Source organism: Anarrhichthys ocellatus, unplaced genomic scaffold, assembly GCF_004355925.1.
Source record: "Anarrhichthys ocellatus isolate YVR2014 unplaced genomic scaffold, GSC_Weel_1.0 scaffold7, whole genome shotgun sequence".
Classification (NCBI taxonomy): Eukaryota; Metazoa; Chordata; class Actinopteri; order Perciformes; family Anarhichadidae; genus Anarrhichthys; species Anarrhichthys ocellatus.
In genome coordinates, this window is record NW_022280037.1 from 8660053 (window position 1) to 8675194 (window position 15142).

Here is a 15142-nt window from a genome sequence, read left to right on the forward strand (position 1 = left end):
GATACAAACATTTATTCCTTCTCCAAAATAAAAGGAACATTTTGTGAAACTTGGTGGATTTTTCGCACTGTATCAGGGTATATACCAAAACTTCTAGTTTCATAGAGAAAAATCTGAAAAATACAATTTTTAACAGGAACCTTAAAATAACAGTTCAGTTCTGAGTAATGGTGCAACAAACTGGGTCGTCACAAAAAACTAAATCCCTTTCCCCAAACTATGACCACCACATTTGTTGAGTGAGTATATTGGCAGTGAACAAGAATGCTGAGTCTAAATCAACAAAAAAAAGTCGTTTTACATATATAATTTAGCACATACTTGTGAATAACAAGGGGTTGTGAGGTGAGAAAAGTTAGATGTGATAATAAAGCTCACAGCTCAGTGGAAACAATGTGGTGCGAAGAATACAGAATAAATATCTTTAATCCGTTATGCTAAATATTCTTTTTTTTTTACTATTTTTAACATTTAAGCTAAATGTAAGGATAATTTTAAAAGTGAATTTCCAGATCAAAATGTACATTTCCATTCTCTTCTCATTGTATTCCTCTGTTGTATTATAACTGGCAGAAATACAGAGGAAAATCCAGATGGAAGAATAACTGAAGAGTATGGAAAACTAACATTTGGTACAAATACATTTAAATCCTGACAGCCCTCACAAAAACTACAACACTCCTTAAAAATATATAGATTCGGGCATATACTGTGGAATAACACTGCATCTTGTTACTGTACGGTATAGCAGATATAATGGCTTATAGGATACAAAACTTAAGCTTCAAGATCAACAACGTATGGTACAGGATCTGAGTGGATCCTTTCTGCCCTACAACACCCCTAAAATCTGAGGAGGATTTCTTTCTCATCCGTCTCAATGTGTAAACATGAAAAAAGTTAAATACGTCGACTTGGAAGACACTGGAGAACCAACCTCCTTTCAGTGGTCTATTTTCATTACAATTGACGAGAAGTAAACACACAAGCCAACTAAATTCTTCTAGCATACTTTTGTGTCTAGCAGACTAAAACTAGATTCCTTCAAATAATAGCAAGATGCACAAAAATGCGTAAAACTTGTAGTTTCTCCTTCACTCTTTGTGTCTTTCCTCTGGAGAAAAACAATGAAGCGCCATTAGCAGTTTCTATATTTAGCAAACAACAACACCAATAGAAAAACTGTTAGCCCTCATGTACAGTAAGCAGGGTGGAGGTTTCTCAGGCTAGCATTGACCCTTCCAGTTAACAGCAGCACAGAGAAAGGAGGGAACAATGCGGGTGAGAATAACAGAAACTAACAAGGTGTTGGTCCTTTTCAGGCACAGACAACAGAGAGACGCTAATACCAGCCATCACAATAATTCTCTACGTCACCTTCCATGTGTTCTAAAACTATAGCTGGCGCTAAACATAAAAAAAATAGACATGTCTCCGGCCACACAGGCGGAGAAGAGGATTTCTGTGGCTATTCCCGTGGATTTGGACTTAAAACTCTGATCTAAGGTGTTTTATAAAAGGTAAATTATCCATCAGTGTTTGGGAAGTTTGTCATACTAAAACCACTAATATCAATCTATGATAAAGACGTCAGTTTGTGGTTAGAAGAACAGGGTAGCATATCTTTCTATATATTTTTACTTGTTGAAGGTATTATACTTTATTTTTAAGGGTCTAAAAACAACCAAAAACGAATTGATGTCCTGTAACTTTATATTGTAATTAGTGTCATTTGTGAATAATGGCAGTTAGAGCAGGAGCAGAAAATGTGGTGATGCTTTTGTTTATGGGTCCATAATAATAATAATTTCCAAATACCCACCATGTTTCCAAAAAGATCTGTGTAATTTGGTGCTAATTGTGGGGAAACTGTGTTCAATTACACTTTTTAGACTAATTCATTCCTTCTCATTCATTTCTAGCGTGAGATTTGTTTAGTCGCAGATCAGCTGAACATGTAAAAAATGTGAATAGACAAGCATACAATTCAACATACTGTGTATGGAGAATAAAGTTACTACTAATACATTAATAGTCAGGTAATATTTACTTGGATTTATGTTTGTTCTTTCAAGGATATCCCCGTTTCCAACGACTAGTATTAAATTACATATAGTTACATCCAAAAACTCCTTGGAAATTATTCAGGAAGTTATTTTGTTTCATTTAATTCATGACTCAAAACATATGGCGCAAATTAATTGTTCTAAGTTAGCTTTTTGGGGGAAAATATGCATTGCGTATTCCATAAGCATTTAATGACTAATTGTAAATCATATGTCAATAACATGGCTTGTGGGAATTGCTTAAAATTTGCATCCCTAGCACCAACACAAGTAAAAGTACTTGGCTGTCTTTCAGTGTGCCTGGGGACCCTTCTGTGTTCACACTATACTACTGTACATGCTCACACATGTCCCTGACCACCTTCAACCTTGTCTTGAATGATGCATCAATCCAGGTGAATCACATCTCAATGTAGACACATTTTAGTCACATGTGATGCGAGGTCAGACCTGGGTGCTGTAGGGGCGGGGTGGGGGAGGAAACATGTCCGTGGGACTGCAGTAACTCAGAGGGGAGGATCCCTGTGGGTTGGCAGACAGCGGGAGAGAGACGCACGGGTTCTCGTAGTAGGTGTGGAAGCCCAGCCGCTCCCCTCCGTTGTGCAGGTCGTCTGCGAGTCCAGAGCGGAGCGAGTACGGCGAACAGGTGGGGCAGTGGTTGTGGTGGGAACCCGAGTCCAGCTGATCCAGAGAGACGGGGGTGATAGCCGCGCCGTCCATGGCCAGTGCGTTGCAGGCGTTGCAGGGAAAGTGTGAGAGAGGGTCCGCTCCCACCACGGAGCCCACGTCCACCTCAGAATCATTCTTCTTACAGCAGTAATACTGCAGAGAGCAGACAAGGACATTGGGGAAGTTGTGCCAGAAATCTCTACTCGGTTTTTAAACTACAACACATTTCTCGTGATATTCACAGATCGCTGAGCTCACTTTTTCATAGGTCATCTAGATTAAACTTTACATTGAATTTTGCTCTTATCATTATTCAAAAAAGAAAAAATCCTCCTTTCAAATGACTGAGCACATGCACATTTATACACACACACGGGGACACGGTGATACCTGGAGTCTACAGTAACAGAGCACTGCTACAATGCACAGCAGTATCACTCCGGCGAGAATTCCTCCGGATATAACAATAGTTCCCGCTGACATTCGACCAGCTCTCCATCAAACCCTTCAGAGCGAGACAGAGAGAGATGGAAAGTTTGAAGACAGAGGAGAAGAGAATGAGCTAATTAGACATCTGGATTCCGGTAGTGCCGGCAGAGATGTGACTTAAATGTTCTGCAACATATTCAGCATACTTACGTCCAACAAAGGTTTCTATAATGCCTGCAAAGATAACCAACGTAGGCTGAATTAGTATATTTATGTAACATTGTGATGTAACCTCAACTGATGAAACATGTTGTAAGTTATCATGCAGCCGTTATCAGACAGCTGAGGATGTTTCAGGCTTTACAGATACAGATGGATGAGAAATGAAAGAAGAAAAAGAAAAATCACCATGAACTTACAGAACAGCTTTGGTGCTCCTTGACTGAGATTCTGTAGTCTCTAAACTCATCCCTAATTTTGTGTTTTGATGACGATGGTATGAGATTGTATATCCAAATATGATCCAATCATGACCTGTAGAAGCTTAAGCATTTGTTCCGTGATTTTTGGGGGAATATGAAATGAATACCACTCTTTTGTGCGAGTGCGCTAAGGAGGCCGCATGCAGATCATATCGTATAGACCGTGTTAGAAGAAAACAGAGTCAGTAAAACAGTCCACATTACAAATACCCCCCCACCCCCCAAAAAAGGAAGAGTGGAAACAGAAAGTCTTCAAAGTCTTCAAATATTGCAATAGCATTTTTAGGCCTGGCTGAGGAGGAAAGGTTGGTGTATTGTTGAAAGTGAAATGCGACAAAGGGAAATGGAAACAGATTTAGCGAATAAATGACGTATGAAGCGTATGACGTCACCGTCCACTGAAGATTTTTCTCCGCTAAAGAGACAAAAAAAAAAATAGCGGCAGATTAAAAACTCATCATCGTACAGATCAGATTTTGTTTTTTGCTTTTGAGGATAAACTGGCACTCTTTAAATGACGTCATCTTGTTGCGACCTCTTCCTCTGAAATGGCGTCATTGTTTTCCAACTGAAGAATTGCCGACACCTAGGGCTGGGTGTCGTTAAAGTGATACCGATACCAATGGAGTACTTCATTCAATACCCATTATGTGAATGGAAGCTGTGTGTCTCCCACTGGCTCGCTAATCACCGCCACACTGCACAGCGCTCCCACACGGGCGATACCGGTAAGGCCGACCCACGATGGCGAGACTGCGTCGCCACAGAACCGTGACGCCCACCCTCCAGTTCTCCCCTCAGGGTCAAATTGTTAGCTCTGTCCGGCTTAGACATCTCCGTGTTCACAGTCGTGTGCAGGCTTGCTACCCTGGCTGTTGTACCTGCTGCAATTAGGGGACAACCACACGTCACATTAAATCAAAGTCTGCTTGCGGGTATTGGCTGAACGCAAACAAAAAGTCTTTTTTTTCTAGATCTGGGCACAAACGGACCACTACAAATACGTAATTACACAGCTTGAGCATAGAGGCCAATTAGCCTAGCTTAGAATAACGACGGGAGGAAAGGGTAAACATTTCGCTCAAAAATATGTCAACAAACACTTCCAAAGCTCTTATTATAATGTATCATTTGTACAGAAATGTTCAAATGGGCTCTTGTTCTGCCATTTCTTGCTGAACAAAAACAAAGCATCGGGACATTTCGAGCTACAGCAGGAGACAGTGTTTTTTTTTTTTTTTTACAATACATTGTGTTCATGAATCAGGTTTAGAGGCTAGCTATTTCCCTCTGCTTCCAGTCTTTATACTAATTTAAGATAATCGCCTGCCGGCTACAACTCTGCGAGAGGCATCGATCTCATCTGACTCTCAGAAAGACAATGAATCAGACCTTTTCCTAAAACACTGAAACATTTCTGAGATTTGTGACTCCCCTGTTTATCCATTTGGCAAGAAATATGTTGTTTTTCGGTTATGTGCTTAGTGGAGAGGTCATTTCCCCCATTTACAAATCAGTGACACCTGAGCTCTAACAGAGGAGAGGGACACTTACATTAGAAGACAGCCGAGATGCAAAGATGGAGTGTAAGAAGGTTGGAAACCATGACGGGCCTGTGGAGTCTCAAAACCTGCTCTCACTGAAACTCCTGCAGAAAGAGAAAGAGGCTGTCAAGAACAAAATTAAAGAAATACAGGGCTGCAACTTGGAATTACTTTTATAAACCCAATTAATTCCTTTTCATCTACTTCTATTTGACGTTACAGGGATACAAAATAGAGGCACTGTATTTAATTTTGTTATGTCTTTCATTTCTTTTTAATTCAGTTTATAAACACGATAATTGTTTAGACTATAAAATGCCAAAAATAACAACTTGTAACTGTTCAAACTGCGTATTTAGTTTAATCAACAGTCCAAGTTTTTTATTTACATTCATAGGAGACGGAGAAAAGCAGCAAATCCTCTTATTTGAGAAGCTGGAACCAGACAAGTTATGAAAAACGTCAGATTAATCAACTAGTTGTTTCAGCACTAGAGTATATCTCACACCACTGTTTCATATGGCATGGAGTCTGGGCTCACAAAAAGAGCCATGAATGCATGCATCAGTTATACATTATTATACTCACGACAGGAGTCTTAAACAATTGCAAAGTGTGACTGCGCTCCACCAGACCACTGGACGGCAAACAGACCCTCAGTATGTAGGTGGATTAGCATTCTGAATGCAGCAGCACCTACTGAGCACTCTTGCCATATGGCCGTTATATGCAGTACAGTTTCAGCATACTAAATATGCTCATGTGCATCTCCTGGTATTTGTGGTTGACTGTGACCGATTCAAAAGCACATCTCAAAGTTGCATGAATTACCATCACGATTCAATACTGATATAGCGAATAAACAACACAGTAAAGATGTATTTACTACACAATACATGCGACTTCTTGTTTTGATGAGAACTGGTGTGAACATATAAGATATCCGACTTTAGACACTCTGCCTGGGTAAAGTCAAGAAAACGTACAAATGGAAGTCAAATGTTGGGATTTCTAAATCCATCCAATGTTTGCTCTACATTGCAAGTATATAATCTAAAACAAATAGCTCTAATGGGCAGAGTTGCACACGAGCAAAAATGGTGTCAATGAAAAGAAATCAAGAGTCTGCACACATAGTTATCTCCACTGCACTCAGCAAATGTTCAGTCTAGCCTCAAATATACCTTATAAACAGGTCTATCTGACAGAAAGCAGTAAGTTAACTGTGTGATAGAACTGGTGCGAGAATGCCTTGATACACGTTTTACTGTCATCCACGTTAAAATACCACATAAACACACAATCCCCATATGAATGCACTAAGATGGAATTACTTTTTGTACCAGTATATAAAATGCATGATTTTGTCCTTAATTTGGATCAATTTATATGGTTGAGTTCAGGCAGAATTATTCATTTAAAGCACTGCCATTACAGTAATTACAACACCAGCCGACTTTCTTTATCTACTGTTCAAGTTGATTAACTAAAACATCCGCAAATGTTCAACAGAAGAACAACATTTAATTATCCAAATTAAATTGATTTGAAAAAAAATAATATGACAAGCTTCTTTCTCATTACTGGTGTATCAACGCCATTTTCTAAACGCTACGAGGCACTCAAGGGAGTGGTTTGTATTGATTTTAACCTTGCTTTAAACATTCTGCCACTTGTTGTATTGATGGAACTGGAAAATCTCAACCAGAAGGTTCAAATAAATGCTAGTTTAGGGTTTGATTGGTTTGGTCTGCTGCCTGACTGTGGAGCCACATGTTCCCAACCTACAGTCCTATCCAGCCAGATGTGTCCTCTTTCCTCTGTCTCTTGTTTTTTGTCTGAATGGAAATAAAAATACAAGGTGAGTGGGGTGTACCTCTTGAACATTGTAATACGATAGACGATCTTAAATATAACATTTAACACTGAATGCACACGAATCTCAGACAAATTTAACACAATTAAGAGGGCGAAATGTGTGTGCGTATGTGTGTGCGTGTGTTGAAATGAGCATGTGAGCCTCCTTCCCAGACAGCTCACTCGGTGCAGTATCTTCCATTGCGTCATAGTACTAAATTATATACACCACGGGCCACACTAATGTCGTTAAAAGCGATGTGAAGTCTCTCTTGCTACCCGTTTCTCCATCTCGTCCCTCTCTAGCTCACTACCTTCTGTCTCTTCAGTCCTTTCACCTCTCGTCTCTCCTTACTCTCCCATTCACTCTTTTAGCCATATCCTCCTCTTTCACCACACGGTTCAACAGCCCCCCCCCCCCCCCTCCTGGTTTATCCTGTCAAGCCCCTTGGCTTTCAGGGCTTGACAAGACTGCTGAAGCTACTATAGCAAATTAATGCAGAAACGATGATGTATATCAACACAGACAAAGCAATGGGATATTTTTAGAATAAAAAAATAAGTGATTTTGACATGCAACCAAATTATGCTAGAAAGGGAGCGTCGAGGTAAAGCCTCAGATTAGTTCCAACAGACTGGAGACAAAGACGCCAAGTGACAGAGGTTCTGAGACTCAACTCTAATGCCATCGGAGTATCTTAACCAACGCAGTTCATGTCTGAGTGTCGGTGGGTTCGGAGCTGTCGCTATCAACTGGGAAACACACACACACACACACACACACACACACACACACACACACACACAACAACCCTGTGGCCTGAAAGGAGTAGAGGATCAGCCTGCGAGTTGTTGACTTGGAAAAGTGACAGGGATGAACGGGGAAGAGACGGTCTAAGAGGAGCCAACAGGCATCGGATTTCTACAACTACAAAACCTCCTTTAAGTAATTAAGTGTACGACTCCCCGTTGACCAGCAGTGCGTCTGTCGGATGAGCTTTAGTGACAGTGAGTAAAGGATCCAGTTCCTCACTGTACAAGAGAAAGGCTGAAGAAAAGTGTATCCCTGAGATTTGAACGGATTTGAACTGAATCCCAAAAGCAATGCTGAGATGTTTGTTGTGAGTCTGTGTGTGTGTGTGTGTGTGTGTGTGTGAGAGAGAGAGGGAGTTTGCACTGTTCGTGCTGTTAGTATCGTTAGCCGCTAGCCGCCGGCTCAGCCGTCGCCATGTTGAGAGTTGTGGGAAGGCAAAACATATGCACAAATATGCCTTGAATTACGCATAGAGAAGCTTTAAGGTTGGTACTGTTTACAATAAAAGAAGCAAACTGAATGTCACCTCAACCAGGAGACTCCTGTTTTACCATCTTGAGGGACATTGAGGATATCTTTGGAAGAAAACTACCTACTACTAAGCTTTTGTTTTATGTGATAACAGTTATGAAACACTGTTCATTGCACTGAATTTGAGTTTGAGACAGTTTCTTGTGATTTTTTGATCAGGATTAGAACATATTTTAATATTGTGATGCTGATTTCAACTACATCCCTCAAAGCATAGAGAAGTGTGCTTTTCTTCTTGCGCCTCTTCTCTCTCTCTCTTCCATGCATAAAACATACTCAAAACAGTTGGTGACATTGGTGATTATACCTTTATTCAAGCTATCGCATCATCTAGTTTCGACCTTCATAATATTGGAAACGTTGAAAGAGGTGGAGAGGTTTCACACTCAACTTGCACGACTATTCTTAGCAGTTCTATCGTGAAAAGCAGGAGATGAGAGGCAGCTGAGAGAGGTGTCATATTTTAATTTGTTTTCTCTGTGGGAAATAAAACGATCCCAGCTAAATGCGAACGCACAGAAACTCAGAAGCGTGTGTGGGTGAACAACCAGCTCATACACACACACACACTCACATTCAGCACATAGACATCCACCGCCGAACATATCCCTAATCGAAAGTTGGAGAGGTAAAAACGCTTCCCTCTGAAGTTTCACGTGGGATGATGCGGTGATGATTTTGTGCTTTGAAATTAAGAGCTTTCTCTCCCATGTGATGCCTGGGTGAACCAGGAAAATTAGATAAGCTTTGAACGGGGAATTTAATCAGAAAAGTCCACTTAAAGTTAACGAAATAGTTTGGCATTTTGGGAAACACGCTCATTTGCTTACTTGTTGAGAGTTAAGATGTGAATATTGATACCACTCTTGCATTTATCTGTTCAACACAAAGCTGGAGCCAGCACGTGGTTAGCTTAGCTTAGCATAAAGACTGGAAACAGGGGGAAGGAGCTGGATCTGTCCAAACGTAACATAATCGGTCTACTACCACCTTTAAAGCTCACTAATTCAGACGGTATATCTCGTTCTTTTGATCTGTACAAAAAGTGTACGACTACACACTGTGGTTTTATGCGTGGTTAGGTTATGGGCTATATTTCTTGGCTCGGAGACCAAAATAAATTTGTCTGACACATAAACCAAACAGTTTGCCATTAACAGTGATATGAAAGAGAAAATCTACAAATTTCCATATTTAGAGAACCTGGAACCAGCAAATATTTAGCATTTTTGAATAATAAAGTCCTCAAATAATGAGACAACAAATGTTATGTCAGCTAATGAAGTAGGCTAATTAGCTCATCAGTGCAGCCTGTTTATATTCCCATTATATTCTCTTTTATTCTACACATTCTCAAGAGCGTCTCCTGGAAATGACTCTGGCTTAGCGCCCAAATCAATCAACTTCTTTAAGTCTCATTATCCTGTGTCATTGTGGATGAATAGAATATAAATAACTATGTGAGAGTAGCAGTTTGTTTTCGGTATTTAAAACATCATTATGAAAGCTGAAACCAAATGTAAGCTCCCAGAAGACATTAGCCAAAGACAGAGTCATTATGTGGATGAGTTTCAATCCATTTCATGAAGGGAAGAAAAAGAAGCAGAGAAGCTGGGAGATGATTTGACAACAGGAGATGGATGGGAAACAGAGACCTTACAGAGAGTGAGAGAGGGAGATGGAGCGAGAGGGTAGCGGTACCTGAGCAGCTCCTTGATGTATCTCCATTCTTAAATAATGATATGAATATTTCGTTGAGGTGGCCTCTCACTGGAAATCTCAGCGAGTCCCTGCAATTTTAAAGCCCTGGGGCTTCAATTATTCAAGTATCATTCCTTTAACAATATTTTTCCATCACAGGGCAATTTAGCCAGGTAGTAAAATCTGGACTTTTCTGCCTTGTCTGCCCCTGAAAGCACTCATCTCAGCGTGTGAGGGGAGGAACACATCCACATCTAGGACAGAGACACCCACGGCTAGAGCAGGAGGGAACAAAGACGGCAAGGAGTGGGAGAGAAAAGGTGGGAGGAAACCGAATTCAGTCACCTTTTTTTTTTTTTATATGACTGACGAAACACACACTCACTCGTCTCCTTTTGTGTTTGTAGTGTCATAATTACTTCCTCTATTTTGGATAATTTACGGTCGACTACGTAAGAAACTGGATTTGTGAACTGTGCAGGGGCCAAGTTCAGTGCAGATAATGCCAAAAAAAGAAGAAACTGAAATCTAAATGAGCTGCAGATATAAGAGCTGAAACACACGTGAACACTTCAGTTCGCCCAGAGTAAGATCCCTGAGGTGCAGAGCAGAGATCAGAGACACCTCACATACAGTTTGAGTAGAGAGATATCTTGCGGATAAGCAAACACACCCCTTACCTAAAGAAGTCACCATCTGGGGGACGGCATGCTCTACGCTGCAACGCCCCCTGGGAAAGCAAAAAAAGACTTAACATCAGTTATAACCGTAATGCCAGGAGACGCCTCGGGCCCCGGCAGTGATGTGGTCAGCACTGCAGCTACAGTAAATGAGCCTTTTTGGTTTAAGGGGTTAGATGGATCAGCCTTCATTCACATTGTAAATTCATTCATTAAATAGCTCTCATAGCGTTCATCACCCCTGTGTTTATGGACCGCCTCATAGGTTATTATGTAAGATATTGGTTTGATTAGTTTGGTGCAACACACATGTGGTATGACATCTAACATATAGAACATGCATATTACAATACGTCAGAATAAAAGCGGACATAACCATGCAGGACAAAGTTCAGATTGTACGGTCAGTAATGCCCACAAACTCTAGAAATTAATGTTGTACAATTGTTTTTTCTTTCTATTTGTCTTTTACTATAGTAATGCCAACAGTCTACTGTGTATTGAGTAGTCATAAACAGGAAAAAGATGGAAGATAAACCCATCCTAAATCGATTTACTCACTTGCCCAAATTATACCAATTCCGGATACACACGATTGAAAGTAATGTCAAACAACAGTACAGACGACCGCTTAACACGATACAAACGTGAATGAATACTTTTCTGGTACAAATACAGCTAATGTTTTAACTGAGTGGGCGGCTGGAGGTCAATTTAGCAGCTGTTACATCACTGATTAGCCTCCTTTCTACTCAATTAGGCGGATGAATTGATATGCAGAGCCGTTAAGTGGCGCGCGGAGGATTGTAAAGCCTTACCTTTCAGATTGAAGGAAATCGCAGCAACCTGTTTGAGAGACCGTTTCTTTTTCTTTTTTATCAAGTGCGGTCGGTCCAGTGTCGTATACGTTTCTGCACACAATAAAGTCCGGTGATTTCCTCTCCAGCACCAGTCATTAAAGACGCTCGGAGCCCCCCTGCGCTCGGTCTACAACCGGAACCATCACGTCATTATCTGCGGTCGGTTATCCCCTATCTCCCCCCGGTTCACTCACAGCCAGGTGCCAGTGAGGGCCTGTGGGAAATATCATGGCATTCTCCACCTTTGTGAAGCGCTGGAGACGGATGAGACGAGGCGGCAGTACGGTTGCCGAGTGTCACCGCTCGGCATGGCTGCGTCCTCAGCGCGGTTCCCGGAGGGGGCGGTTTGGCACCCGCTGCCGCCGGTCCCGGTGGGGCGGGGTGAGGAGAGCAGCGGTGGGGAGCGACATTGTCAGCTTTACACCGTGTGATATCACTTTACCGGGAGGATGGGAGCGGGTGGCGGAGGTGTGAACAGGGGGTCGTCACCACCCTGAGATGAAAGCGTAAAGCTGGTGGAATAACGCACTCAGTGTGGTTTGAACAGTGGTGGTGGAGGATCACGCTGCCTTTGTTGAAGGAAATTTCCAAATTTCCATCCAAAGCCTTGACCTCTCTATAAATAAAAAAAGTATTTCTCGATTCTGCAATCCTTACGTGTTACTTGCAAGAGCCACCTGTCTCCGTGAGTTTCGCAAGGTTGAAAGCATGGTGGCAAATCTCACAAGCTGCCCAGCAAATTTCATGCAAATCTTTTTTTTTTTTTTTTTGGAGATATTTTGACAGAAAATGGTAAAAACTATTCTACAGTAAGAGGAGCAGTGGGAAATAGAGAAGTTTAAGTAAGCTACTTTTAAAACTCTGTAAAAGTAAAATTGGCTTTTTTTCTTTAAAAGATTAATTTAAGAATCCCCAATGTGTAAGTGATCTTACATAAGCTACAACTTCAAAATGAGTTAAAAGTTCTGCTTACAAATGGAAAAAGCAAAGTTAAAGCTAGTGAGAACCAGACTCTTTTCTTCAGGAATGCCCTCATCTCACTTGCAGTGAAAGTACACATACTACACTGCATTGAAATATAATATTCTTTATAATGGCTTAAAGATCTTATAGGTTTATTAATGGTTTGCTGATACTCTGCAGATCAGTCTTCAGCCATGTTTTAAAGAAACTTTTGGGTTGCCAGATTGTATAAAAATATCTCTTGCATATGTTTATCGGTGTTTTTAGGTCTTTTGTAATCAGGAAGTCTTGCTCCAATGCCCCATTTCACCTCTGACCTATTTCACCTCTGACCTTGTGGAAAAAGAGCTGCAAACATGGACGCAGGAGGATCTGTCATTTGGCGGTCAGTTAATAGGGGATCCCCTCTCAATACACTACACAGTGTGCACATAACACACTTGATAAATAAACATGTTCCATAGATCTCAAGAGATGGCACTCAACACTGAAGTTCCTTGGGTCCTCAGACATACACTCGCCAAGTGAGAAGTCAATCGGATGAACTGTTGTTGAGAAAATCACAAGACATACAGAGACTCCTTACATTTGAGTTAGATTCATTAATGTTTACCAGCGGCCACCTGGCAACCGAAAAAAGTACATTTCTTTAAATGGTCAACTGATCTATAAATCATAACTAAATGATTTGTTGATCATTTTATGATACATTTTAAAGGGTGCCTTATGAGAAATTGGTACTATGTAGAAAAGCGATTCATTTCACTTTAAATTAGAGTAAAAATGTTAAAATTACACTGAAAAGATGTTTCAAGACAGTCTTCTGCTGTTAAGACAGGAAACTAACATCTCAGGTAAGAGTGCCTCACAGTTACGTCTCAAGGGAAACCAGTTTGGGTGAGTGCATGCTGCTGTCCGTGGTGCTGAAGTTCAGTACGAGAGAAAAGGGCAAACACAATCACCTCTTTACCTCAGACACATGTAACGAAAGGATTATTTTCGATATCTTGTTACACGATCTTCCTCTTTCTAATTGCCTAAAGCAGCTGGAGCTAACCATCGCAGACTGCTCCTGCAAACAAGATCCATCTTGACCATAATACCCATATAATGAGGAGATTTAGCCTGGCTACATTTGTTTAAGTATAATCTTGATCCAGCAAAACAAAAAAAGGGCTCATCTGTTTCGCATTTCACTGCCTCTGTGCGTCTGTGGCTAAGTTAAGCTAGCTTTGTGGCAGGGGGCTGATGAAGGCAAGCCAGTGGGGAGTTCCAAGATTACTGCTCAAATTGAATAAAGGAGTTGACACATTACAGCGGCTTAGACGATACACCCTACTGCACTGGTACATTCAAAACCAGCACAATACACGGCACACAGAAACACACATGGCACACAAACATGCGTGAGACTTGGCCAGCCCCTTTCTTTAACGTCTTTTCCTCCATTTACCTTTCCTATAATTTTCTCTCGGTTACACACAAACACAAAACGGCTCACAGCCACTCAGCGTGGCCCCTGCCTCATGACTTGGGTTCATTATTGCCTTGGCAGGGTTCCTCAGATGAAATTAGAATGACAACAGGAATGACACAAAATGTAGCAGTGGAAAGTTTACACAGGGGGGGAGCGAGAGAGAGTGAGAGTGTGTGTGTGCTGAACAAATCTAATCTCCTCTGATTCATGGGCAAGCTTGTCTGCATGCATTTGTGATACACTTCCTCTCTGTGTATGTACTCCGTGTAAGAGATGGAGACAGAGTGCGAATGAGAAAGAATGGCTTCTGACAGTAGAAGACAGCATGAGCACAACTCTCCGGGACAAAGTCACAAAGCCTTTTTTTTTTTTTTGCACGACCACCAGTTAGTGTTGACAGCACAGGCAGAGTTCATTTAGTGGCAATACTACTTGTGACACAGTTACATTCTCCAAAGCCTGAATTATGACTTCAGGCTTCCTGGTCCGAATAAGTGCTGAGGCACCGCAGCTCACTGTTGCTCAGGCAGACAGTGGAGGAAGGCAAATATTCATTTTCCTCAAAAGCACAGATAACAGCAGTGTTTTTCCCTTTTTTTTGGTTTTGTGTGAATCATTTTTAAAACGTTCATTCTCCTTTTATATATAGACTACAGATATAAAAGGATGATGCGTTTGTTTAGCCACTCCACCACTTTGGTCCTGACTGAAATATCTCAAGTATTGGATGAAATTTGCAGATATTCATGCTCCCAAGAGGATTAAAACTACTGACTTTAATGATCCCCTGACTTTTCCTCTAGCGCCATAATGAGGTAGAGATGTGTGGCTTTAAGTGAAATACCTTGTTATTCCTCAACTTTTTGTCCATAATCAGGTTAAAATTAATCCAATACTAAAAACTAATAATAATCAGTTACTAATTAACTAGTAACTAATTAACTACTACTAATGGCAAATATTTACAGGCTATCTTTAGCAGTTTGTTCAAAGCACTGCCAAAGTTCATCCTCACAGAGCAGCATGGCCACCGTACATTTGTTTCTTTGTAAATGCAAAAAGGGCCAAA

General features: G+C 41.0%; 1 protein-coding gene across 4 annotated transcripts; it reads right to left on the reverse strand.

Moving 5' to 3' along the window:
* Positions 1-4: 4 nt before the first annotated feature.
* Positions 5-12097, reverse strand: LOC116383894 (protein FAM163A-like). Of its 4 annotated transcripts, XM_031848072.1 has the most exons (6): positions 11592-12096; positions 10774-10823; positions 5201-5294; positions 3375-3398; positions 3126-3240; positions 5-2888 (listed from the first exon to the last, which is right to left on the reverse strand). In XM_031848072.1, exons 5-6 carry the CDS (start codon positions 3216-3218, stop codon positions 2511-2513), a joined length of 471 nt encoding a protein of 156 aa, XP_031703932.1. In that variant the 5' UTR covers positions 3219-3240; positions 3375-3398; positions 5201-5294; positions 10774-10823; positions 11592-12096; the 3' UTR covers positions 5-2510. The 4 variants fall into 4 exon arrangements, with proteins under 4 accessions (XP_031703932.1, XP_031703934.1, XP_031703933.1 ...); XM_031848074.1 differs by lacking the exon at positions 3375-3398 and having other exon boundaries at positions 11592-12097; XM_031848073.1 differs by having other exon boundaries at positions 3375-5294.
* Between the last annotated feature and the right edge of the window lie 3045 nt (positions 12098-15142).